This window comes from Calonectris borealis, chromosome W (assembly GCF_964195595.1).
Source record: "Calonectris borealis chromosome W, bCalBor7.hap1.2, whole genome shotgun sequence".
Taxonomy (NCBI): Eukaryota; Metazoa; Chordata; class Aves; order Procellariiformes; family Procellariidae; genus Calonectris; species Calonectris borealis.
The window spans coordinates 38,144,749-38,171,915 of NC_134351.1; the positions used below are offsets into that span (position 1 = coordinate 38,144,749).

The following is a 27,167-nucleotide window of genomic DNA, read 5'->3' on the forward strand; positions in this document are numbered from 1 at the left end:
ACTTTATTAAGAGGTGTTTGTTCTTGGAACTACAGAGGCTGATCACTCACCACCCCACTACCATCTGTACCAACAATAGCTTTATCTGGAAGCTAGGATTGGGACTAGAGTCCACTTCCTATTTCTGATAGTTTGTTTACACTTTTTACAAAAAGCTTGCATTGTCATGGTAGCAAAAGCACAGGTCTAGAGGTAATAACAATGAGAAAAGGACTAAACTAAACTGATAATGGGTATCTGAAGCACTTGCATCCTGCCACGCTTACAGCACAACTACATGACCTATTGGTGCAGTGATAAGCAAACAATGACAGGCTGCGTTAGTTTTGTGTGAAGTTGTATTGACTACGATATTTTAATGTTAATAAATCTCATAATAAACAGAAAGTACAGGCTCAAATATGTAACACGGGAAGACAGAACATGAAACCACTCATGCTCCAACAGCATGCTTGTTTGGCCTATTGCAATTTGTAAAGGCTGCTAAAAGTCTTCTCCTTTCACAAAGATGGGGGCAAGGGGACCCTTTCCCCACCTCCCCTCCAAAGAGTTGTGATTTTGGTTTATCTCAGAAGCTGTTGCATCCTTGTTTAGATGAACTAAACTTACTGCCCTTCTTCAAATCCTGACACAGGAAACAGCATCAGCAGGGCACTTATGATGCAGTGTTCTCGTGTAAACATGCTACAGAAATAGGCAAGATTGTCAGATTATATTTTCAAGGGTTTTTTGCGTGGAGGGCTTTTAAAAAGTGTTTAGAACAGAAGCTGAGATTATTTTTTTTTAACCTTCTGTCCCCAGCGCTTCAGACCTGCACTTGACCCAAGGTGACTGTCAAGATGGGAGCCATAAGGCTCACCCACCCCCCAACCGCAAAGCCCATCAGGAAGAAAACAAAACGCAAGTCACCCGGTGAAAGAAAGGGGAACCGGCACTTTCCTGAACAGCGCCTCAGGTGCCGCGGTTTTAGTATGCAAAGTCAACGCAGCTACACCACCTCACAGCGTTTCCTCTCATTCCCTCGGGCACGGCGGCTCTAAACGAGATCAAGGAACCGCTGCAGCGTGCAAAAGAAAACAACGATTTACAGAATTTTTTTTTTTAAGTGTTCCTTTTAGGTATTACGGGCCCTCCTCCCGGACCCCTCTCACAGCCCCTCAGCGGAGGGCAGGCAGCTGGTGAAGGCCCGGCCTCGTCGGCGCCTCCCCTCAGCAGGGCCGCAGCCCCGACGGGGCCTGGCTCCAGGCTGGGCTGCGGGGGCGGGCAGGGCCCTGCCATCAGCCCCACAAGCCGCCCTCAATAGGCATAAAGCGGCGGATGCAGGGACTAGCCCCATAGAAGATATTTTTTTTGCTCCTGCTCTAGCTGAAGATGGGGGAGGTGGGAACGAGTAACAAAGGGACGCGTCCCCTTTAATCACCTCCCCCCGCCCCTCCCACGTGGTGTAGGACAAGGGCGGGGATTCCACAATGCGTCACTTCCGTTTCTGTCGTGGCGTAGAGGAGCTGTGCGTGGAGTAGGATGTGAGTCTTGGGGTTCCCTCTCATGCTCAGTTGGGGCTGCCGCCATTTTCTCTATTCCCCACCCCTAGCTGCTGGGGGCTCAGTACCTCCCGGCCGGTGCAGGAAAGGCGCGCTGGGTAACCGTGTAGCGAGGCTTCCCCTTTTCTTCGAGTGCCCACTGTGTCCTGCGGGAGGAATGCCCCGCCGTGGAGCGGGCCTGGGGCGGGAGGAGGAGCCGCTGTTGGGAGGGCAAAGAGGATTTGAGTGAGGGAGAAAATGGGGCAGTGGGGAACCGCCCGGCTCCGTTACCCCCGCGACGGGATCTGACCCTGCCCACTGACGACCCCCGACCCTTTTTTTTTGTGTTGCCTTTTCTATCCTTCGCCGCCGGTAACCTGCACCCCTCTTGCTGCCACCCTGTCCTGGGAGGACCTGGGCGTCCTTGCCTGCGCCCCCATATCGGGCCCTCGCTCCTTTCTCCTGGGGGTGTGGGGGGGTGTAACATAAGCCGTAGAAAAGAGGAAGAGGGGAAGAAAATGGCGGCTGGGATCCGCCTACCTGGTGTTCCTAGCTCGTACTCGCTTATCTTTCTCATTTTCCTTTCCCTCGTCATCGCTTGGCCCGTCTCGTTCCACCCTCGCTCTCCCCGGTGCTTCGGTGTCTCCTCACGCTCTACCTGCCAGCTTCTCCCGAGGGGCACCCACCCCCACGCTTCTTTTTCCTCCAGTTTCTGCCCCCACCTTCCTCCATATTGTTACTCCTTCATCCTGATGCGGTCTCTGGGGTTATCCTCTGCTGGTGCCCTCGCCCCCCGCGTATCAGGCTTTTCTTGTTCGGCGTCCCGTTTTCATGTCATCGCTGTGCTTATTTTTGCATTGTCCCATTCCAGCTCTCTGCCTCCATCCTGCAGCGTGGCTTATGTGTGCTTCCCATACCCTGTTTCATTTTCAGTGCTACAGCTTCCATCGTTGTGCTTCAAACTATTACAACAGAATTTGCCCTACTTTAGAACCACATTGATCCATTAGCATTATTCAGAGACTGTTTTTTCCTTTGTACATGGTTTATTTCATTGCCAGTTTAAAAACACTCCTATTCCTTTTTCTTTTCTGAGATATGCTTCTTTAATCTTTTATTAGCTTTTCCTAGCTGTAGTTTATTTTATACAGTTTCTCCCTGTGATGCTTATTTTTATTCTGAAAGAACAAATGAGCTATTTATTTGTTACAAAGAGTTTCTAGTAGCAGGCAAGATGTTCAACTGCTATATCTAACCACATGTTTGCATACTAGAGAGATGTAGAAGCACACCTGGCAGCATGCATTCAAGGAAAAGTGAATGTCTGCTTGTCTGGCAAATGAATAGACTCTAGTGACTGATGTGGTAAAGCTGCAATGGAAATATTAATTGCAATACTGTAGTTCATTGTAACTAAGATGTTTTTTCAGACTTTTGTATTATTGATGGGAACTTTAGCTTAATGTATGATGATTATGCAGCTGTTGCTTGCAAATTCAACTAGGCGAAATGCCCATGTAAGAATATAGATAACGCTGGGGCCTTAATAATTTATATTTATGAATGTAATATTAAGAATTCAAATGGAGGACAGTATTGTATTGTATTTTTTACATTATGGTTTCTACCATACCCAGGGGTATATAAAACTGGTGAAAAATTGTCCCTTTGTAAACAGTTCAGAATCTAAAACACTGCATTTAAGGCAGTTGCAGCAAAAAGGGGAAGAGATATAAGAGGGAAGGGTGTTTGAGATCACATCTATAACATGTATTAAAGCTTATATGAAAAGGCAGGAAAGTCTTCAGGAGGGTTTTGAATAAGATTAGCCTTTACAAACAGGTTTGAAGATGGCTTTCTAGCCATAATGGGATGTATTCATTGTATAGTGTTCTCATATTATCTTTCTCTTCCTAGAATGCCTAAGTCAAAGGAACTTGTGTCTTCAAGCTCATCTGCCAGTGATTCAGATAGTGAAGTTGACAAAAAGGTGAACATTATATGCAGTTTATAACTACTGTATTAACTCTTATATTTCAGGCTGGGGTTAAGGAACTAGGTGAGCATTGTGTCACAAAATGCATGTTATTCCATATGATTTATCAGACACTTAAAAAAAAAACCCAAAACACCCCTCCCAACCCCAAAACAACAACAACAAAACCCAACAAAACAAAACCCACCCCCCAAACCCCCCAAGATTAGGGTTTGGGAGGATGCTTTTTGCTTTGCAGTAAACTTTTTCTCTTAAGTTGCATTTTGCTTTCTTCAGGATTTTCCGTAGGGTATATCTAGCCACAAGCTTCCTGGAATTCTTTGCTGCTTTGTGGCAAGTGATGGAAGGCTTCTATATAAGCTGCCCCTGGTGGCAAGAATTTGGACTAATTTTGAGAACACCCCCCACACCCCCCTTCATTTTGGTATCTGGATTACTTGCAAGTCCAAACCAAAAACCTCCACTTGCCCTGTCATCCGTGTGCCACTTGCTTATCTTGTTTGCATGTTCTTTTTCTCTGTTTCATATTCTTACATTTACTGTAATATAATCTCCTAGTTTCTCATTTAAAAGTTGAGCCAACCTGAATGTCTTTGAGTTGATAATTTTAACGTTAACTGTTTTAAATGTATAAATTTAGTGTTCTCATTTATTTTTAATAGTTATTTAATTTTTAAGTTTGTATAGATGTACCAGTCATTACGAACAAAAACTGAATACAATAGTGAATTTATCTTTTTAAGAAATGCTAGTGGTAATGCAGACATCGAGTCTTTCTTCGCATACTGCGCTAAGACTCGTTCTGCTTTACTGAATTGGTTCAAATGTGACTTGGTTGCACTTAGCAAATTAGATGTTTTGTCAAATCTTAATATAAGAGAAAATGGTCAGGTGATTTTTTTGTTGTTGTTAGGGAAATGTATTTCTGAAAAGATATAGTCTAACAGTCCGCTTCGGTGGGCAGTAAGGTGTGTTTTTTTTTTTTCTATGACAACCTCCCATATTTGTTGGAACTTTGTCTTTAAAAGAGATTATCTACAATATGATTCTAGCAGGTGAGACTAATTTTTGGCATCTTTGTATTACTCTTTCCTTGGGGCAGGCACGATTACTATATAACCATTAGTAGGAATAGTAACTTTGTAGCATCTGCTAGCAAAGTAATCTGATTTACAGGTGATGTTGTCTGAATGTTTTAAAAACATGTTTAATTTATCATGCTATGGACAGAGATTGGACTCTGATTTAAAGAAAAAAAAAAAATTCCTCTGTTGGATTTGATTTCCAGATCCTTTCTGCATTATCTCATCTATTATTTTTTCTTTTTTTTAGAAGAGTTGTTAGCTGTCCTGCATTTTTCATTGCACTCAGGTGGAAAGGAAGGTGAAACTTCCATCAGACTTTAAAATTTTAATGAAAACTACCGAACTGACAATATTACTGCGCAAAAAGAATAGGCTTTTTGAAATGTATTTTGATCTAATTCAATTCTCTTTAAAGCCAAAGTATTATGGTAAACTACACTGGGAACAGAATTAGGCTCATTTGAAGATTTTTTTTTTTAAATTCCAGTCTAAATGTACAGTATTGGATTCCTGCCTTCACAGAAGGAAGGTGATAATGTGTATTGCATAGTAGTAGTTTGTGACCTCTAACAAACTTTTTTGTAACTTATAAAATGAGTTGTGGTTCATGCATTTCTCTTTTTTTATTCTTGCTCCAAGCCAAAGCGGAAAAAGCAAGCAGCTCCAGAAAAGCCTGTAAAGAAACAAAAGACTGGTGAAAGTTCAAAAGGTGCAGCTTCTTCTAAGCAAAGCAGTAACAGAGATGAGAATATGTTTCAGGTAAAATTGATGACTCTCTTAGAGCCTGGTTAAGGTAACCATTTACATCATATTCAGTATAAATTTTATGAGGCGATCTGAATATCTTGATAGCATAGTGCTTGGTCTCCTGAAGCCTTGGCCAAAGGGGATTACGATGCTAGCATGTAGATGAGATGCTCAGAAAAAGCATTGTCAGGTTTCAGCAGAGTAAAAGAATCTGAGTTGTGGCAATTGATTCTAACCCTCATGTCTTTGCCCATGGTAACTCTCTGGGTAGTCATTTTGTCTGTAAATACAGCACTGTTGTGGTTTAACCCCAGCCGGCCACTGAGCACCATGCAGCCGCTCGCTCACCCCCCCACCGGGTGGGATGGGGGAGAGAATCAGAAGGGTAAAAGTGAGAAAAACTCATGGGTTGAGATAAAGACAGTTTAATAGGAAAAGCAAAAAAGCCGCGCACGCAAGCAAAGCAAAACAAGGAATTCATTCCCTACTTCCCATCAGCAGGCAGGTGTTCAGCCATCTCCAGGAAAGCAGGGCTCCATCACGTGTAACAGTTACTTGGGAAGACAAACACCATCACTCCGAACGCCCCCCCTCCTTCTTCTTCCCCCAGCCTTATATGCTGAGCATGACGTCATATGGTATGGAATAGCCCATTGGCCAGCTGTGCCAGCCATCCTGGCCACGCTCCCTCCCAGCCCCCTGCACATCTGGCAGGGCATGGGAAGATGAAAAGTCCTTGACTAGCGTAAACAATACCTAGCAACAACCAAAACATCAGCGTGTCATCAACATTATTCTCACACTACATCCAAAACACAGCACTATACCAGTTAACAGGAGGAAAATCAACTCCATCCCAGCCAAAACCAGGACAGTATCCACCCCTTATTCCATACCATTTACATCATGCTCAGGTCCCACACTATCCAATACGTTCTCATTACCCACCATCCCCCTCCCCATCCTTTGATATAATACACAGATATCATTCCCTTAGTCTATGGGCCACCCCTGTGAAATGTCCATAAAATATCCATAAATGTCCACAAAATGTCCACTGCGTTCATTTAGTCCATGACTTTGGGCTCCATCTGTTATGGTGGTCACTCAGGACAGGAGAGGTGGTGTGTTGCATGGAGTTACTGGGCACCAAAGTGAGCTCAGGTCGGGTCACTGCTGCACTTGCGCTGCTTCTTGTAAAGTTTGTCCTCCATTGGTTCAGGTGGTTCCTGCTATAGTAATTCCTATAACATGCAACTCAAATCATGGGTTACAACAATTTAAAGGTATATCCATTACAATCTCCACCCCTGGTCCCTTTGGGCCAGACCATAGGGTTTAACATTGCAATGAACTCCTCCCCTTGCCCCTGCTCCGGCTTGGATTTATCCACAGACTGCAGTCCCTTAGGGGTGTACCTGATCCAAGCGGAGCCTTATCTATGAGCCACAGTCTCTCCAGGGGTATACCTGCTGCGGCACAGGCTTATCTACGGCCACAGTCGTTTCAAGGTGCACCGGTTCCAGCGTGGCCTTACCCACAGCCACAGTCCCTTCACAAGTAAACCTGCTCCAACATGGCCTTACCCATGGCTACAATCTCTCCAGGGGTGTACCTCCCCTGTCATGGGCTTATCCACGGCCACATGCTTTGAGGTGTTCCAGCATGACCTCATGCACAGCCACTGACACTTCAAGGTGTACCTGCTGCAGCATGGACTTATCCACAGCCACAGATGCTTCGAGGTGTACCTTCTCCAGTGTGGACTTATCCTTGGGCCACAATCCCTTCAGAGGTATACCTGCTGCGGCACGGACATAATCACGGCCACAGATGCTCCGAGATGTACCTGCTTGGGCATGGGCTTATCCTCGGTCACAGATGCCTCGGGGTGTCCTGCTCCCGCATTGACTCATCCACAGGTCACAGTCCCTTCGACTCGAGTTCACACCGGAGTTCCAGCCTGTCCAGTGCAGCAGCACAGAAACAGCAGCGATGCCCTGGCCATCTGCCAGCCCAGGTTCATCCCCATTGCTGTTATCAAAATGTTCCCAGGCACAGCACAGTAAGACAATAAGCAGTGCAGCAGTACAGTAAGCAGCGAGAGCAAAAAAGCAGCCACTAACGAGCACAAGACTCTAATACACATTAAGGCAAGCAAGCCCCATGGCAAGCACAAGAGCCTGCAAATTAATAGCTAAACAGCAGTAACAGCTATAAATTTGATCTAGCACATTCCAATCAAACCTGTCGTTATCTCGAACCCTTCGAGCCCCATGTTGGGCGCCAAAAAGGACTGTCGTGGTTTAACCCCAGCCGGCCACTGAGCACCATGCAGCCGCTTGCTCACCCCCCCACCGGGTGGGGATGGGGGAGAGAATCAGAAGGGTAAAAGTGAGAAAAACTCGCGGGTTGAGATAAAGACAGTTTAATAGGGAAAGCAAAAAAGCCGCGCACGCAAGCAAAGCAAAACAAGGAATTCATTCACCACTTCCCATCAGCAGGCAGGTGTTCAGCCATCTCCAGGAAAGCAGGGCTCCATCATGCGTAACAGTTACTTGGGAAGACAAACGTCATCACTCCGAACGCCCCCCCTCCTTCTTCCCCCAGCCTTATATGCTGAGCGTGATGTCATATGGTATGGAATAGCCCATTGGCCAGCTGTGCCAGCCGTCCTGGCCACGCTCCCTCCCAGCCCCCTGCACGTCTGGCAGGGCATGGGAAGATGAAAAGTCCTTGACTAGCGTAAACAATACCTAGCAACAACCAAAACATCAGTGTGTCATCAACATTATTCTCATACTACATCCAAAACACAGCACTATACCAGTTAATAGGAGGAAAATCAACTCCATCCCAGCCAAAACCAGGACAAGCACTTACAGTAGACTGTAAATATTAGATCAGGACAGTTTCTACATGGAAATGTTTTTTAATCAGGGATCTTGAAAGAAAGGTTTTTGGAAACCTTATGGACTCTTCATTATTATTTAACTAGGTCAAGGGCAACTTGGCTTCTGTCTTATAAGACAGTGTCTTGGAATAGGTTTTGCTTGTTCCTTTATGATGCAGGTTTTTCTCACTGAACATCCAAAAAGACTGTAATTTTTGACATTGTCCTTATTTTTAAGATGGGATGAATGTACATTTTTCAGTAGGAAGAAGCATTTGTGAATTCAGGGTATTGCAGTTCCTGGGGTTAGCCGAGGCAGTAGCAATGTGTGCTGAAAGCTGTGCAAGAATATACGTAGCTCAGAATTACCTGTGGTGTGGATCAAGACTTATTAAATGTCTGTGACTAGCTGGCTTGAAAGGGGCAGGGGATAGGAAAGGAACTTAAAATTCTTAGAGACTTTGATTCTTAAGTTTGTGAAAGGGTATGGGAGAGGTGCTTTAATAAGATGGTCCCAACACGGAGTAAGGCAAAAGAAATGGTTTTGGGCTGTAGCTGTGCAAAGTAATATGGCAAAAAATCTTTTCTAGAGAGAAGACCTGCTTAACTGATACTGTAATACAGGGCAGTTATTTTTAATGTATCAATTCTCACTTTCCTCTTCATGTATAATTGGAGGGAGAGCTTCAATTTAAGACACTGAGCATCAATGCCTGGACTTCCCCATTGAAGGAAGAATATAATATTTTTAGTTCTGTTGGGGCATGCTTTGATCCATGTAGGAAAAATGAGATAGTATCTTCTACACCTAATGAGATGAACTGCAGTTAGAACTCAAAAAAACTACATATAGGCTTTATGCTGTGTTTGTAATAGCTTCAGAAATTCCAGCCTTGAGGAAAACAGTTAAAACTTTTAATGCTCTCCTGATTAAAAAAACAACCAACCAACCAAAAAAACACACCCAAAAAACCCCTTTCAAATAAAAGCAAAAGTATTTGTGTGCTCTGATTTCTTTCAACCTTTTTGACCTAAGATAATAAAAAGTTACTAAAAACAGACAGTAGAGGACTCATATTAGTCTGATAAGAGCAGGATTCTTCCAGTGTTGAGTAAAATACAGAAAAAAAATTTCGATATCACCTTGACCTAAACCATCAGTCTTTGCCTGCTTTTTAGTTACTCGACAACAAAAGTTTTTTAGATTGCTTATTGTGTTATGTGAAGCATTGTGGTTTTTTCATGCTACATCAGCTTATGTGCATTAACTAAGATGCAACTGTTTCAGTGTAGAAATAGCACTGTAGGTCTGAGGATACTTCTTCTCCCCTACCCAGGAGAGCATGCTTAGAAGATCTAGTTGCGTGTTAATTTTTAGGTATGGTTTTGTTTGTTCTAGGACTATTAGTAATACTAGAAACTCTCCTTTCTGCTTCCCCATGGTAGTAAGATGATCTCTGTGCAAGTGACTCTGCAGTATAACTTACAAGTGTGGCTTCAATTGATGGAAATCAGGCTGAAAAGCATTCATAGGATAGTCAGAAGTTCTGTGGTGTCCATATTGTGTGTGGGAGTGGCAGCAAATTATGTGAAACTTGGTGGTTTGCTGTTCTATGCCTTCAGGCTATGTTCTTAAAGTATACAGCTTCCCTTAATATTGAGCTCATTGTGACTGCTGCATTCAGAAGATTCAGCATTTTCATAAAGATCTACATTTTATTATTTTTGTTTGAAACTAATGTTGGTGTAATGGTATTCTTGAAACTAATTATGAAGAATAGAATAATTGCAAGTAGAAGGGAATTAATTCAGTATAAGAGACCAAGTGTATTATTTATTTACATGTCTTGTCCTTTTTAGGTTTTATAGGTAGCCTAGCATACTTTGGAATTTGTTAAAGGATTTGGGTGCAGTTGGAGTGCGGAAATTTATCTTACTCCCATTTGTGATGTATTACTAGAGGCCCTAAGGACAAGCATTATTCATGTTAATGTGGAAGGGTTTAGTGTTGATACATTAGATTCCTGTCTGTGGCTTCAAGCCAATGTGAGTTCTGCATCATGTGCTTTGGTTAGTTTGACAAATCCTGTCGTCTACCTATGCCTGATTTGGATAAGGTTTGTTAATGCTGTCAGGATAATACAGTATTAATGACTATCCAGAGTGCAACCACATGACGTGATCAGGCATTTCACAGAAATTGTTACTTCAAAAGTAGTTTGCCTGTTGTGTCGTGTCCTCCCCCCCCCCTTTTTTTTTTTTTGAAGTTTGGGTCAATTTGCTTTTTGACTTGTGAGAAATAAGTTCTTCAGTTTCCCAGTGTAATGTCTTTACCTATCATAGGCTCCTGAAAGTAGATAAATATATAAGTTTTTGTGATGCTCTGGAAGGTGATTGATTGTGAAATGCATTGGTGACCACCTAAGTTTAAGAATTAATGTGCTAAACCAATTTGCTGTGTTGCAGATCTCAGCTGTTTACAGGACTCTCTGTTCTAGGAGTTTATATTAGCTTATTGTGCTGCTTCTAATGCTATACATATAGTTATCAGCTAAGAAAGGAGGATGCTTTTTTTTGCTGTTTCTACTTCCACAGCGTGTATACAGTTTAATCAAGGCAAACTGGAAATAGGAGGAAAAATAGTGAAGAAGGTGGTTGCTGAAACTCATGCAGGAAGTCAGTTGCATAGCTGTGAAAGAAACCTAGGCACAGTTCAGTGCGTTTTATTCTAAGAAACAGAAACCTGGAAATAGTGTTTTTAATGTCTTCTGATTTATTTAATTCAATAGAATAGTATATCTAAGGAGCTGTGGTATTTAATAAAAAGCATATGAACTTGTCTGTGAAGGTTGAACTGCAGTAACTACCCTGCTATAAATCAATACAGCCCTTGGAACATTAATGTGGTTACAGAGATACAAAGGTGTCTTTGATGAGTGAAATTATTCTGTGACTATCAGCTGCTGTGTGAACAAAGAATTGTTCAGAAATGACTCAACGCCAGAATTGCAGGTAACTGAACTTGAAGAAACATCAGTTTACTTAAATCTAGATTTTGGTTGAGGTTTTTAAACTGTACTTTAGAAGCCTATTTAAAGCTTTTAGCAGTGACAACTGTTTTGCATAGAGTTCAACTAAACATTTGAAATTTAACGTGAGCATTCAGCTGAAATCTAGACAGTGGCATAAAACCTAACTTAATTCCAGCATTTTCATATGGAACTGTTTACATTTAAGGTAGACTTACTGACTAAATGATGTGTACTTTGTATTATTGCCCCTCGCCTTACTGTAGTTGAATTAAGACATGTAGTATTATCTTTAATAGTCAAATCCTAAACCCTTTTACTGTATTTGCAGCTATAATCTGCTATATTGTATCAGATTTTATTTCTTAGAGCAAATCTGGAATTACTTGGCAATGCACTAATAGTCTTTGATAGACCTGGAAAAAAAGGATGTTATGGAGTACTACTACTTGAAGCTGGTTTTAGAGGTGACCTTAAAAGTCACTGAAGCATTATAGGGTAAAACCAAGAAATGTTATTCATGTAGGCTATTTAGAATATCCTTTGCCAGCAGTGCTGATGGCCTTGGGCATGGTACCAAATTCGGTCTGAAAGAACTCAGCTACCGTGACATCATACCTTATTTTTGAATGTTAAATTCGTAATACTGTGAAAGTATTTAATAAATCAATCACAAAATACTATCTTATAAACTTGTTCATTTTAAAGGATGCTTTGAAGTAGGAAAACAACTGCTTCAGGCTTATGGTATCTAAAGATGTCCCAATTGTTTTAAAATAAATTTTAGAGTTAATTTAGCGTGATCTGCATAAGAAGAAAAATTACTTTAAGCAAACATGAAGCATACTTGTTTATATATATTTTGTGAAATAACAGCTTTTATGACTTAAACATCTGTGGATGATTTTAGTTGATTGGAGAATTGTTCATGCTTTCTGGTCAGACTTAATGCTAGTAAGATGTGTTTGGCCCCCTGTTAAATTATGTCGAAGTGCAAGATGCATAAATTAAGGAAGTTGAAAACTAAAAGCAATGTTTTATCAGGAAGGAATATTCTATTTTTAAAATTGCTTACTTTAGAATGTGTTCTTTCTTCATAAAGTGTATCCAGAAGGTGCATACAGAATACTAAGAATTTCTTACATGAATTGTATTTGATTGTGTTTTTATTATCTAATTTCTGATTCTCAAATTCACATTATACTTTGAATTTATGTGAATGAATAGTTTTTTATCAAATTTGGAAAAACTTGATAAAGCCAAAGTATGTAGTGTAATGCGTAGTTGTCAGTGTGCCTGTCATCTCTCTTCCCTTTCCCCCCTTTTTTTTTTTCTTGTCCTAAGAAAAAAGAAGCCCTCATAATTCAGTTAAGCCACTGTGGTGTGAAATTATGAAAATGCAAAGTCATTTCATACTGGGCTACATGCTGGTAAACTTAAAGGATTTGGATGTTTTTTTGGAACATCTGGTACAGTGCGATAGTTTTTTAACCACAGTTCCAATGAAGTGCCATGAGGACTTGGGAGCAGGCATAGGACAGTTGGTGGCTTGCTTTCGCTTCATCTGTATTTACTGTGTTTAAAAAAAGAAAAAAAAAAAAAGAAAAAAGGGAAAAATTCTCTAGAAATTGTGCTTATCTCATGTGAATATCTAATTTGACTTCTGTACATATGGAATGGACTAAAATTTAGATTTGGGAAGAGAGCTCCCTCTTCCCTGTTTGTTTACAACTGCTACTAACAAAGATGGTTATAATAGAGGCAAAATTTTATGTCAGAAAACAGTAAATTAGTGGATTTTGTAAGATGTAAGCTTGTTAAGAATATAGGTATTTTTATTCTAGGAGAGCCACTTTTGCTTTGAGCATTGAATGCTCAACTGGTTTTAAGTCATTCATCCATTTATATTGTCATTACTTATTTGCCTGCTGACTACTCTGGATTAAGCTCTTGATCTAGTTGTTTCTCTGGTGTCTAAAATAAGCTGCAGTGTGCAGTGTCATGTGTCCAAGTCTGATACTGCTGGGAAAAGTGAATGCTGTAATGTGTAAAATATCTAAAAGAGATCCTTATATGTGTTTTGACAGATTGGCAAAATGAGGTATGTCAGTGTTCGTGACTTTAAAGGGAAAGTCTTAATTGATATTAGAGAATATTGGATGGATCAAGAAGGTGAAATGAAGCCTGGCAGAAAAGGTATTGTTCTGCTTCATGTTATTTTGTATTAAAACATTGTCTGCAGTTTGCTGGAGAACTTTGTGTATCAGATTTTTATGCTTTGTTACTACATGGTATTTTTAGAGTAATATTTTTACTTTTTTATAATTTATATTTTAACAAATGGTTAGTTTTATCTGTAGATTATAAACAAAAGCAAAGTGGTTTTGTTGGCCTGAATCTGTTTTCCTAAATGGATCCCCCATGATTTATGGAAAACAAGGCATCAAATACAAGCAAATTTGGTATGGGAGTTTGTCGTGGTTTAACCCCGGCCAGCAAAAATAAACGCCACGCAGCCGCTCGATCACACCCCCGCGGTGGGATGGGGGAGAGAATCGGGAGGGCACAAGTAGAAAAGCTCCCGGGTTGAGGTAAAAACAGTTTAATAATTGAAATAAAACTAAGTAGAACAGTAATAATAACAATGAGAACAACAACAATAAAAGAATACACAAAGCAGGCAATGCACAACGCAACCGCTCACCACCGACCGCGTGTCACGAATGGGGGGCGAGCCCCCCCACACCCCTGGTTTTTATACTGAGCATGATGTCACATGGTATAGAATACCCCATTGGCCAGCTGGGTCCACCACCCCGGCTGTGCTCCCCCCTCCCGGTGCAAGCATCACCCAGCAACAGCCAAAGCATCAATGGGCCATCAACGCTCCTTTCACACCGAACCCAAAACACAGCACACCCCCCCATGCTACTGGGAAGAAAGTTAACCCTGTCCCAGCTGGAACCAGGACAATATCCACCCCTTATTCTATACCATCTACATCATGCCCAGGTCTCACATTTTCCCATACATTCCAATTAGTCACCGCTACTTTTCCTGGCCTTTTGATATATACACACACAGAGATATCATTCCCTTAGTCCATGGGCCATCCCTCTAAAACGTCCGTTGAGTTCATTTAGTCCATGACTTCGGGTTCCACCTGTCATAACAGTCTTGCAGGGCAGGAGAGATGGTGTGTGGTGTTGGGCTCTTGCATGCGGAGGCCAGTTCTGGGCGCTCGTCCGGTTCTATCATTGTTGCACCTTGCTCAGTTTCGTTGGAGTTCATCCTACATTAATCTGGGTGATTCTTACTATAATACTGTTAATATGGCATATGGTAACCATAGAAGTGATGACATACAGTACTATGTAATAACTAACACCGTACAATTCAGTTCATTGGCTATTTTCACCCAAAATTAAATCCCCTTGAGGTACACACCAGACCTCCCCATCCTTTCTCATCACCTACCAAGTGCATCCAGGTCCCTGAGCAAAAGCAATCCCACGGATGGGTTTTCCCTTGCCAGAGGCAGGAGTAACCCAGACCGTCTTCCCCAGCATATTTCTTATGTGCACGACAGGGACTTTATCTCCATCTACAGTGCATAAGGGTTTGGATTGGGCAGGGCCAGCTCGAGTGACAGATCCCCTAGTGTTGACTAACCAGGTGGCCTTTGCTAAATGTGTGTCCCAATGCTTGAATGTCCCACCGCCCATTGCCCTCAGTGTTGTCTTTAACAGCCCGTTGTATCGTTCAATTTTTCCAGAGGCTGGTGCATGGTAGGGGATGTGATAGACCCACTCAATGCCGTGCTCTTTGGCCCAGGTGTCTATGAGAGTGTTTCGGAAGTGAGTCCCGTTGTCTGACTCAATTCTTTCTGGGGTGCCATGTCGCCATAGGACTTGTTTTTCAAGGCCCAGGATGGTGTTCTGGGTGGTGGCATGGGGCACAGGATATGTTTCCAGCCATCCTGTGGTTACTTCTACCATGGTGAGCCCATAGCGCTTGCCGTGGTGGGTTTGTGGGAGTGTGATAGAATCAATCTGCCAAGCCTCCCCATATTTATACTTCAACCATCGTCCTCCATACCAAAGAGGCTTTACTCGCTTGGCTTGCTTGATTGCAGCGCATGTTTCACATTCGTGGATAACTTGTGCAATAGTGTCCATGGTCAAGTCCACCCCTCGATCACGAGCCCATCTATATGTTGCATCTCTCCCTTGGTGGCCTGAAGTGTCATGGGCCCACCGAGCTATAAATAGTTCACCCTTATGTTGCCAGTCCAGATCTACCTGAGCTACTTCGATCTTGGCAGCCTGATCCACCTGCTGGTTGTTTTGGTGCTCTTCACTGGCCCGACTCTTGGGTACGTGAGCATCTACGTGACGTACTTTTACAGTCAGGTTCTCTACCCGGGCAGCAATATCTTGCCACAAGGCGGCAGCCCAGATGGGTTTACCTCTGCGCTGCCAGTTGTTCTGCTTCCACTGCTGCAACCACCCCCACAGGGCATTTGCCACCATCCATGAGTCAGTATAGAGATAAAGTACTGGCCATTTTTCTCGTTCAGCAATGTCCAAGGCCAGCTGGATGGCTTTCACCTCTGCAAACTGGCTCGATTCACCTTCTCCTTCAGCAGTTTCTGCAACTTGGCATATAGGACTCCATACAGCAGCCTTCCATCTCCGATGTTTTCCCACAAGGCCACAGGACCCATCAGTGAACAGGGCATATTGCTTCTCATTTTCTGGTAGTTTGTTATACAGCGGGGCCTCTTCAGCACATGTCACCTCCTCCTCTGGGGATATTCCAAAATCTTTGCCTTCTGGCCAGTTCGTGACCACCTCCAAGATTCCTGGGCGACTGGGGTTTCCTATTCGGGCCCGTTGTGTGATCAGTGTGACCCACTTACTCCACGTAGCATCAGTTGCATGATGTGTAGAGGGGACCCTCCCTTTGAACATCCAGCCCAGCACCGGCAGTCGGGGTGCCAGGAGGAGCTGTGCTTCAGTACCAACCACTTCCGAAGCAGCTTGAACCCCTTCATATGCTGCCAATATCTCCTTCTCAGTTGGAGTGTAGCGGGCCTCAGATCCTCTGTATCCCTGACTCCAGAACCCTAAGGGTCGACCTCGAGTCTCCCCTGGTGCTTTCTGCCAGAGGCTCCAGGTAGGGCCATTCTCCCCGGCTGCGGTGTAGAGCACATTCTTCACATCTTGTCCTGCACAGATTGGCCCAAGGGCTACTGCCTGAACTATCTCCCGTTTAATTTGTTCAAAGGCTTGTTGTTGCTCAGGGCCCCATTTGAAATTGTTCTTCTTCCGGGTCACTTGATAGAGGGGGCTTACAATCAGGCTGTAATCTGGAATATGCATTCTCCAAAAGCCCACAATGCCTAAGAAAGCTTGTGTTTCCTTTTTGCTAGTTGGTGGGGACATGGCTGATATTTTGTTGATCACATCCATTGGGATCTGACGACATCCGTCTTGCCATTTTATTCCTAAGAACTGGATCTCCTGTGCAGGTCCCTTGACCTTACTTTGTTTTATGGCAAAACCGGCTTTCAGAAGGATTTGAATTATTCTCTCCCCTTTCTCAAAAACTTCTTCTGCTGTGTTGCCCCACACGATGATGTCATCAATGTATTGCAGGTGTTCGTGAGCCTCACCCTGTTCCAGTGTGGTGTGGATCAGTCCATGGCAAATGGTAGGGCTGTGTTTCCACCCCTGGGGCAGTCGGTTCCAGGTGTACTGGACGCCCCTCCAAGTGAAAGCAAACTGTGGCCTGCACTCTGCCGCCAAAGGGATGGAGAAGAAGGCATTAGCGATATCCATTGTGGCGTACCACTTGGCTGCCTTTGACTGCAGTTCGTATTGGAGTTCTAGCATGTCCGGCATGGCAGCGTGACTTCGTTCAGGCCACGGTAGTCTACTGTTAGCCTCTACTCTCCATTGGACTTTCGCACTGGCCATATGGGACTGTTGAAGGGTGAGCGAGTCTTACTGATCACTCCTTGGCTCTCCAGTCGACGAATCAGCTCATGGATGGGGATCAGGGAGTCTCGGTTGGTGCGGTATTGCCGCCGGTGCACTGTTGTGGTAGCGATTGGTACCTGTTGTTCTTGGACCTTCAACAACCCCACAACAGAAGGGTCCTCTGAGAGACCGGGCAAGGTGGACAGCTGTTTAATTTCCTCCGTCTCCAGGGCAGCTATACCAAAAGCCCACCGGTACCCTTTTGGGTCCTTGAAATACCCTCTCCTGAGGTAGTCTATGCCAAGGATGCACAGAGCCTCTGGGCCAGTCACAATGGGGTGCTTCTGCCACTCATTCCCGGTCAGGCTCACTTCAACCTCCAATACAGTTAACTCTTGGGATCCCCCTGTCACTCCAGAAATACAGATGGGTTCTGCCCCTTTATAGCCTGATGGCATCAGGGTACACTGTGCACCGGTGTCCACGAGAGCCTTATACTCCTGTGGGTCTGATGTGCCAGGGCATCGAATCCACACAGTCCAGTAAACCCGGTTGTCCCTTTCCTCCACCTGGCTGGAGGCAGGGCCCCTCTAGTCCTGGTCATCATATTCGCTATCCACTTCTTGTAAGTATGAATCAGAAGTCCCTTTGTTAAGGTCGGAATTGGAATCAGCCCTTCTACTCTGTCTGGGGAACTCACTGGAGACTGGAGCAGCAGTTTTCCTGGAAGAACCCCCTTTTGTGGTTTTTTTCCCTTGCAACTCATGTACCCGTGCCTGTAGGACTGAGGTAGGTTTTCCATCCCACTTCCTCATGTCCTCTCCGTGGTCACGCAGGTAAAACCACAGGGTGCCCCGGGGTGTGTACCCATGATGTCTCCTCTCTTGAGCAGAGGGACGCTTGCTCCTAATGGCTGAGACACTGGCCCGTGCAGGTGGGGAGTAGGACATATCCTCTTTGAGTTGCTGGACCTCCTGAGACAGTTTCTCCACAGCAGAGACACAGGCCCGTAGGGAGGAAGAGAGACTCTCTTCATATTGCCGGAGTTGGCCAGCCAGTTCATCCACTGTTTGTTCCTCTCCATCTCTCCAGGTCATTATTGCCAATGAGTTTGCATGTGACGCTGGTGCGCTCCGTACAAACATCCGCCACATGGGTCGGGTGCATTTGACTTCATCTGGGTCTTTGGATAACTGCTCGTTGTTCAGGTCATCGTAAATCACTTCCAGCACAGCTAATTCCCTCAGGTACTGGATACCTCTCTCCATGGTGGTCCACTTGCCTGGGTGGCATATAACATCTTCCTTGAAGGGATACCTTTCCTTCACACCTGACAGGAGTCGCCTCCAGAGGCTGAGGACTTGTGCCCCTTGTCCAATTGCTTTGTCAATGCCCCCTTCCCTAGAAAGGGATCCCAGCTGCTTGGCTTCCCTACCCTCTAATTCCAGGCTACTGGCCCTGTTATCCCAGCATCGGAGCAGCCAGGTGACAATGTGCTCGCCTGGACGAGGACTGAAGTCTTTTCGCATATCTCGCAGCTCACCCAGAGATAGGGATCGGGTGGTCACCATCTCATTTACGTGTTCTGCCTCCTCCTCCTCCTGTTCTCGTGATGGCCCTGGTTCATCTTCATCCCTTAGTAGATGAGCTGATTTTCTTGTGCATTTTCTTTTTTGTATAGGGGTGACTGATACCGGCATGGGTTGGTTCTCTGTCGCAGGGGGCGGAGTAGCTGCCGTGCCTGCCCTGGGGGGCGAGGGAGCCACTGTGCTTGCCGTGGGGGGTGGAGTAGCCACAGGGCCTGTTGCTTTGTCATCAGCTGCAGAGACATTTCCTTCCCCTTGGGGGTTCTGAGTGGTGTTAAACAGGGCTTGATAGGCATGGGCCAGGCCCCAGCACATTGCAGTGATTTGTGTCTCCCTAGAATGGCCAGGGTGACAGCATACTTTTCCCAAATATTCTACTAATTTTTCAGGGTTCTGCACTTGTTCAGGGGTAAAGTTCCAGAACACTGGGGGTGCCCATTGCCCTAGGCATTTGCCCATGCTATCCCACTCGCCCTGCCACTCATAAGTATCCAGCCTTGGGGCAGATCTCTGGATGACATTCTTAAATTGCTTACTAACCTTGGATAAAACCGCAACAATATTCCCAAGGAGTACCAATAGATGTACCTTAACTACCCAGGGATGTTCAAGGTACTGGCAAGTTATTTTAACAAAGGAGATGACATCATAGAGGAATGTAGCGAGGGTGCCATTCTCTATTTCCTCCATAAAAAATCTCTCGGAGGAAAAGGTATAATTGCTAATGGTCTCCATGAGGTGGTACCCGAAATGCAGAAACGGCTTCATTACGAATCCCAAATACCAAATAACCCCCAATGCCAGCGTTTTAGTAACAAATCTCCCAGGCAAAACATCATTAATCACTTCAGAGCACAGCAGACTACAAAACCCAACTCCAATTTTTAACAGGTACAGTAAAAACAAGAGCATGGTGCAGAACAAATTAATATGTTACCAGATAAAAATTCCTTAATATGCTCTAAATAATCTGTCGTTATCTCAACCCTTCGAGCCCCACGTTGGGCTCCAAAAAGGACTGTCGTGGTTTAACCCCAGCCAGCAAAAATAAATGCCACGCAGCTGCTTGATCACCCCCCACTCCGGTGGGATGGGGGAGAGAATCGGGAGGGCACAAGTAGGAAAGCTCCCGGGTTGAGGTAAAAACAGTTTAATAATTGAAATAAAACTAAGTAGAACAGTAATAATAACAATGAGAACAACAACAATAACAGAATACACAAAGCAGGCAATGCACAACGCAACCGACCGCCAACCGCGTGTCATGAACGGGGGCGAGCCCCCCCCCCACACCTGGTTTTTATACTGAGCATGATGTCACATGGTATAGAATACCCCATTGGCCAGCTGGGTCCACCACCCCGGCTGTGCTCCCCCCTCCCGGTGCAAGCATCACCCAGCAACAGCCAAAGCATCAATGGGCCATCAACGCTCCTTTCACACCGAACCCAAAACACAGCACACCCCCCCAAGCTACTGGGAAGAAAGTTAACCCTGTCCCAGCTGGAACCAGTACAGAGTTATATACATAGCCATACATTTTCCCATTGATTAACTTAATCAACTCAATTTCTTGCTTTTATTACAATTGGATTTCTTATTTCAAAAGTCACTGAAAAGATTTAAGTTATTCATTTGTAATAAGATGTTAATTTCTTTAAAACAATGGTGATCTTCAATTTCTATCAAATTTTAGATTAAAATAATTAAAATATTGTATGTGACTAATTTTGTAAAAAATATTTCAAGATTTTAGTTGAGGTGAAAATACCTCAATTGTTCAAGTTTTGGTACTGTGCTTCTAATCTGCAACACAGCAGAAGCCATTGTACCTTTAATTGCTACTCCTATACCTACTTTTTATGGCATGCCTTCACTGAACCATTTTCAGAACTTTGCCACCTGCAAGATGGGGATGCAAGGATAGTTGCAGTAGTAGTGCTTTCCTTAATGTCACATTGCTTCTGTTAGAAAAGCTTACTTTTAATAATTTTTCATGTTGTGCCAAGGAAAGAGGTAAGTATGAAACATTCTTTCCTGGAGATTGAAGACATTTAATGTAGAATCAACATAAGGTTTGTTACATTCTCCTAGTGTGTCCAGGAGCAAATAGACATTTGAAAAGCTTGAGAAACATTTTCAACAGCTCTTAAATAATTACTGAGAATAGGTTTGTATGAACAGGTGTACCAGTACCGTACAGGAAAATTTCTTGGCTTGGATGTGTTTCTGCTACTTAACAAAAAAGATTACTCCAACTTCTAAGGACTTTAAACTGCTGTGTTTTGAGGTGGAAATCAAAAGTATATGCAGTTTGAGTGGTAAACTACAATGAAACTTGATGGGTATGTCAAGTGACAAAAATTACATGATGTAGATAGAAATGTTTATCAATGTGGCAAAAGGATCTGAATTTTATTAGGATAAAATTAATAATAATCTCATACAGTATGAGAGTCTAATGTTCCATTGATGCACTTATGAGCCCCTTATCTAGCTATCCTAAAATCAGTATGAACAGTTGAAATTGTGTAATAAAATACAGGAAAAAAAAAATCCAACAGTTTAGAATTGTTTTGTCAGATTGCTTCCAACAGCAGGTCTGAACTGCATGCAGTTTATCTGATATGTTGTTCAGGGGCATCTTGATGATGTTTGGTCCCCTAATAATGGTTAGCACACCTGGCCTAACTGTTTTCAGAAGAAACCTGCCCTCTAAAGACTGGTGGAAAACTGCTTGGAATAGTTCCATGCAGACTGCTCGCTGCTGTGATAAGTGGTCCTCTGATAAGACAGTGATGGTAGAAGAAAAAAAAAAAAAGGTGATGAGCCCCAAAAATGGAATTAAAAATTTCACCTGTTTTCAGGTCCTGCTCCACCTACAGGGAGAAAGCAATGAAAGAAGCCTGATCACTGAGGGGGGAGAGTGGGGGTAAATAGTAGAAGAGCCTTGCTGGAGAGAGTATGAGAGGTAGGCCTGTGAGTCTGTACTTGCATAGAGTTGGCGTAGAGATTTTAGAGGAAGAATGAGGAGACTAAAGCACAAAGGAAACGTGTCTGGACTTGAACTTGAGGAAGTACAAGTTTAGAACTGAGGAGATGGGTTGTGGGGCACTGAATAATTATTGATTGAATGTCACTAGAAGCTATAGTGAACTTGAAGTGAAAAAATAACTTCCATGTTGGTTTGCGAGTGCTAGGGAGTAGAATAGTCTCTCCAAAATGTTACTTATAGTATGTGTTATTCACAGTGCTTTAAGAAACAGGAGGAAAAAGCCTCAGAATTATGGTACTTTAAAAGTGCATAGAAGTTCAGTCCACAGAGGTATGGCTTTTAGGAGCCAACAGGAATACGATTGATTTCTACATTTCTTTTGTGCTGCCTTCTATCAAGGTCAGAGCTGTATTTCACTTCCTGTGTTTAGCCTGACACTTGTGAATGAATTTGTTATACTGCACTCGTTTTTTTCATAAGTTAAACTTGTCCAGAGATAAGCTAAGGTCTAAAGTTAAACTGAAGTGTTCCAAATGAGTAGTTTAACTTTGTAACTGAGATGGTTGTTACACTTGAGGTAGCTTAAGCATTAATAGTCGTGACATAGACTTTGTGTATGAAACCAGCCTTGACAGTAATTATGCAAGATCCTGCACTACAATTTTCTTTTTGTCCTAAGTATTTATTTTTAATGCATTTCAGGTATTTCTTTAAATCCAGAACAGTGGAACCAGCTGAAGGAACAGATTTCTGATATTGATGATGCAGTAAGAAAACTGTAAATACAGAGCCATACAAGAAACCTTTATCATTTTAGTTGTTTTAAGTGGTCTTTTTACAGTGGCTTTTGTTTTCTAAAATATTGTTTTCCAAGCTATTGTATATTTGGATTGCAAAATGATTTGTAAGATGAATACTTTTTTTTATGTGCATTAAAAGTGTATTCTGAGTGAGGCTATTTGTGTATACTTTACTAAAAGGAAATGTGTTGCTTTCACCTCATGGTATAAAATAAACAAATGAAATAATATGTAAAGCATAGTTGTTTATGGCCTTTTGATTGAAGGTGTTTGCTGATAAGGCCACCTTTAGTCTTTGTTTTAGTTTCAGTTTAGTTAACCGTTAGTATGAATTTGTTTTCTGAGGAGATTTCTTAAAATGTCTCAATTTAATATTTTTTTTTAATTTATTTCATACTCTTTGGTATTGCCCTGACAGCTTTCTGCTTTAAGACTTGATACAAACAGTGAATACCTGGTAAAACACATTTTTGTAGATAATTTTAAATACTGTATTTGCTAATTTACCGTATTTATTCAGATGTAAACAGTCCTGAGTATATAGACTTTTTTGCATTACTTGCATGAAGTGTTATGCTAAACAATAACACTTGAACACAAGCCACACACTATTTCTTCCTGTTTTTCTATAGCTTGCTTGACTTAGAAAATACAATAACCTTTATTCTTGGACCCTAGATTTTAGAATGTGATGCATAAACTTTTACAGTAATAGACATATACCTCAGAGTAAGATAGTATTTAAAAGCTCCAAATGTGGTTATTAGTTAGGTACCCTTTTCAAGCTTTGCATTAAATTCATTCTTGAACACATACTGACTAGTTACTCTATAGAAAAGAACAGTTAACCTGTCTTTGTAGGGCTTTTGTTCATTTGAGAGTACTGTGTGAACAACGATGCTTAAACTAGGCTGTAACACAGGTTAAACAGTCAAACAGGGTTAAAATTGCTTCAGCCAAAAGGTCTGGCTATCATGCTTCTGCCCTGTCTACACTGCCTGCCCAAACCATTTAACTTGGTTTGCCTTGTGTGGCTTACATGCGCACAACTGTTTTATCTTTTGTACAGAAGATAATTAGCAGTTACAATGGAGCACTGGTACATAGTGGATCATGACTCTAGCAAACTTCGCTTGTCTACCAGTGTACTATTCTGGTAAGAGAAGCTTCTGTCCAGTGGAAGCTCTATTAGACTAGATGCTGCCCCAGTTGAAGGGCTTCTTGGTAGGTGTCACAAACTTTGGAATGAAGAAGGGAGAATATGATGTTTGAGTAGAACTTGGAGAGATAAGGGGCATGCTGGTACAGAAGTTAATGGTGAAAGATCAAAGTTAGCTGACGCATAATAACTACAGTGAAGAAATGTATGCTAGCAGACTTGGAGAAGAATTTATTTTCTGACTTAATTCAGTTAATCGAAGGAAGAAGATGAAACAACTTCATGAAAATTGACATTTCAAGACTATGCAGTGAATGTACAACTTATTGGTTCGGCTGTAATTTTCCCATTTGATGTTAAGTTTAATGTATTTTTTAAATTTTGTATACATAAACAGGATTTACTATTCATTTAATTTTGGAATATCTTAATATAATTGTTCATATTGCAGACATGCATGTAAGTCCTGTTCTGCTAAGTGCCATACACAGACTGTTCCTGTGCTGCAGAGTTTATAATTCAATACAAATGGGTATTGAAGGGTGTGGAAGGGTGACTTCATCAAATTAAATAATATATATTTAATTTAAATATTATGTCAGATACTTCCACCTGCTTTTTAACTTATCCATTGTTGACATATTTCAAATAAAGTTAAGATCTGTTTTTGTATAGCTCAGGAAATCTGAGTTTTTAAGAACTGCTTGAGGGTGAATAAAAGGGTGAAGAGATGTTTTGTGGTAGCAGCTGCATTTTTGGGCACAACATTCTTTTTTGAGTGACTCTTAATGGCATGTAGGGGTATTTGGACCAAATAGAATAAATATGAAATATCTGCTAAAATTTCACAGATGAGTGAATGAAATAAATTGCTTCAGATGACTATCAACAGATTCTAGGTGTTTGTTTATTTGCGGTATGTATATATGATTTTTTTTCCCTTTAAATCTGAAATTTTGCAACCAGATTTCACCCATTTTACCTCAAAACTTTCATGTGGCTACTTTGAAGTGCATGATTATCATAATAGAGGGAACATTGTCCTCACTTAGACTACTGTGGTAGTAGGTCATTGGATATCAGTTGTGTATCAGAGTACAATATAATTGTGTTCAGGAAGGTGGAGAATTAAATTCATTCATTTTGGGGGAGTAAGTTTTACTATAGTGATTAGTTCTCTTGTGGAAACTGATGGTAGAGATGTTCAAAGAAATTAGTATTTCTTAACCAAGAACTATTAGTTCCTCTTATAGATAACACCCTTGCTGATTTGTGGTGATAATTACTGGAGATGTTTATCCCATTTTACTTGAGAAAACTTGGGCCAGTTTGATTTTACTTAGCTTGTGTTTTTAAAAATAGTTTTCCATCTGCCAGTTATATTTCTACCTGTAATAATGATAAAATATCATATATTTTACCTGAGCCAGTCTTAATGTCTGCATGACTGTTCTACAAAAAAGGTAACTAATAAACTAGTCAGTTTCACAAACAAACTCAAAATGAGATGTGTTTAATTGTGAGGGAATTCATTGCACCTCAGATGACTGATGTGCTGGTTACTTGATAAAAATTTGACACATTCAATGTTATTTTGAAATAAATAGTTGGTAGTGATTTGTCATGTAATTGTCTATGGCTGTAGTCTTTCTAATTTGAGAAGAAAATTCAGATTTTTTTTGAATAAAGATTATTTTCTTGCAGACAAAATGGTAGTTAGGATACATGTAGAAGTGTCCATGGAAGAAAATTGTGCATGTATGAAAAGACTGTATAATATGAGATAACACTGCTCCTTTTCCCATTGAAGTGGCAAAAGAAAGATGCATTTGATTCTTGATATTTATGCTGGGCATATTAGCAATATGTTTTATAGATTAAACCTACTATGAAGCTTAGGAGGAAAAATACATCACAGTTAGAGCTGCCAAAGTACCATGTGTGCTAAATCAAACTGTCATGTACAATGTTGCTCTTATGTAGGGATGTTCATATTGAAGTTAAACAAATGCAGTACTAAGTTTTATATTTCTGTTAAAGGAAATGCCCCAGTTATGTACTACTTATGTGATCTGTTAGCAAAAAATTGATGATTGTAATTCTGGTAACTCGAATGTCATATTGTTAACTGTGTGGAATGTTTCATGTTTTGTTCTGGTGGTATCTACTGCAGAGAGGCCACTGGAAATATGCACCCTCCAACTGTAACTATCTTAATGTTCAAATAAAAAGTAGTTAAATGGCATATGTGTAATAACAATTTGAACACTTGGAAATAAATGAAGACTTCTGTTGACATAGTGTTATTTTTAATAGAAATTTAGCTGCACTAAAACTTTTTTTTTTCTTAAATAGCTGTTTTCAAAACAATTTGTTTCTTGCAACTGTTGTAATTTGGAAATTTGAAAACTTAATCATCTTATACTTGGTCCATGTTTGCGGGTGGGTGGTTGCTTGTGTTAGCCCAAAGGGATAGAAGTTTTTCACTATGATAGAACAAGTGTCATGGGAATATGGAAGCAGCAGATATAAACACATTTTCAAACACCAAACAGAAGGAAAGTGCCTGATAAGTGGCTACTGTTAAGAAAATGGCTGATTATCTTTGGAGTTTCTTTTTGATCATACTAGCTTGGATTATTGTCTGCAGTGAAAGTACTGGACAAATGCTTTTTCCCCTGAAGTGATTATTAACAACTTGGAAAATGCTACGAGACAGTTTCTGGGGTAAAAATGAATAGAGCTATCACCTGGACATGTGCTTGCCATAAGCAAGGGTATTTGTAATTGCAATGGCTTAGTTAATGGAAAGAAAACTCAGTTGCTTGGGTAGCCTGAAAAAAGTTCCTAAAGTGCCATGTAGAACATGAGTAGCATTTATGATGTAAAAACTACCCTCCTGTCTGTTCAAAGAAACCTTTGAACAATATTAATTTGCTGCATGCTTGTCCCCACATATACCCTACTTTTTTAATCTGTGATTTATTTTTTTTTAGAGATTTGTCAGCATATGTTGTGTAGTCCTGTTTCAGTGGTAGGAGAACTAGTCATCCTGATTTACTCTGAGTCACTCTGAGATTGCTGTAGGGAAAGCGCATATCCTTTTCTCATTTTCACACAGCATCTATTATGTTACTATGCCACAGTAATGTGCCTTTTATCTATCAAAACAATTTGTAGTAACCTGTGGAAAATGTTTGGGGTGTTTGAGGTCAGACATTTTGGGTTTTGGGGACAATTTTTTGTAAATAAGTTATCTAGCTCTTTTCCCTGCTCCTCCTATAAATTTGTTCATGCCTTGGTATTTTAATTTTGTGGCACTGTTTTGCAGGAAACTGAAATTTTTTTTTTCTGTGATTACTAAGGAGTTTTG

General features: G+C 41.8%; 1 protein-coding gene across 2 annotated transcripts; it reads left to right on the top strand.

Annotated features, from left to right (window-relative positions):
• Positions 1-1,458: 1,458 nt before the first annotated feature.
• Positions 1,459-26,090, top strand: LOC142074662 (activated RNA polymerase II transcriptional coactivator p15-like). 2 transcript variants are annotated; one of them, XR_012670662.1, is made up of 6 exons: positions 1,459-1,523; positions 3,438-3,510; positions 5,241-5,360; positions 13,358-13,466; positions 21,708-21,811; positions 22,538-22,626. XR_012670662.1 is itself a non-coding variant. In XM_075135433.1 (5 exons), exons 2-5 carry the CDS (start codon positions 3,439-3,441, stop codon positions 22,615-22,617), a joined length of 381 nt encoding a protein of 126 aa, XP_074991534.1. In that variant the 5' UTR covers positions 1,459-1,523; position 3,438; the 3' UTR covers positions 22,618-26,090. The 2 variants fall into 2 exon arrangements, 1 of the variants encoding a protein (XP_074991534.1); XM_075135433.1 differs by lacking the exon at positions 21,708-21,811 and having other exon boundaries at positions 22,538-26,090.
• The last annotated feature ends 1,077 nt before the right edge of the window (positions 26,091-27,167 follow it).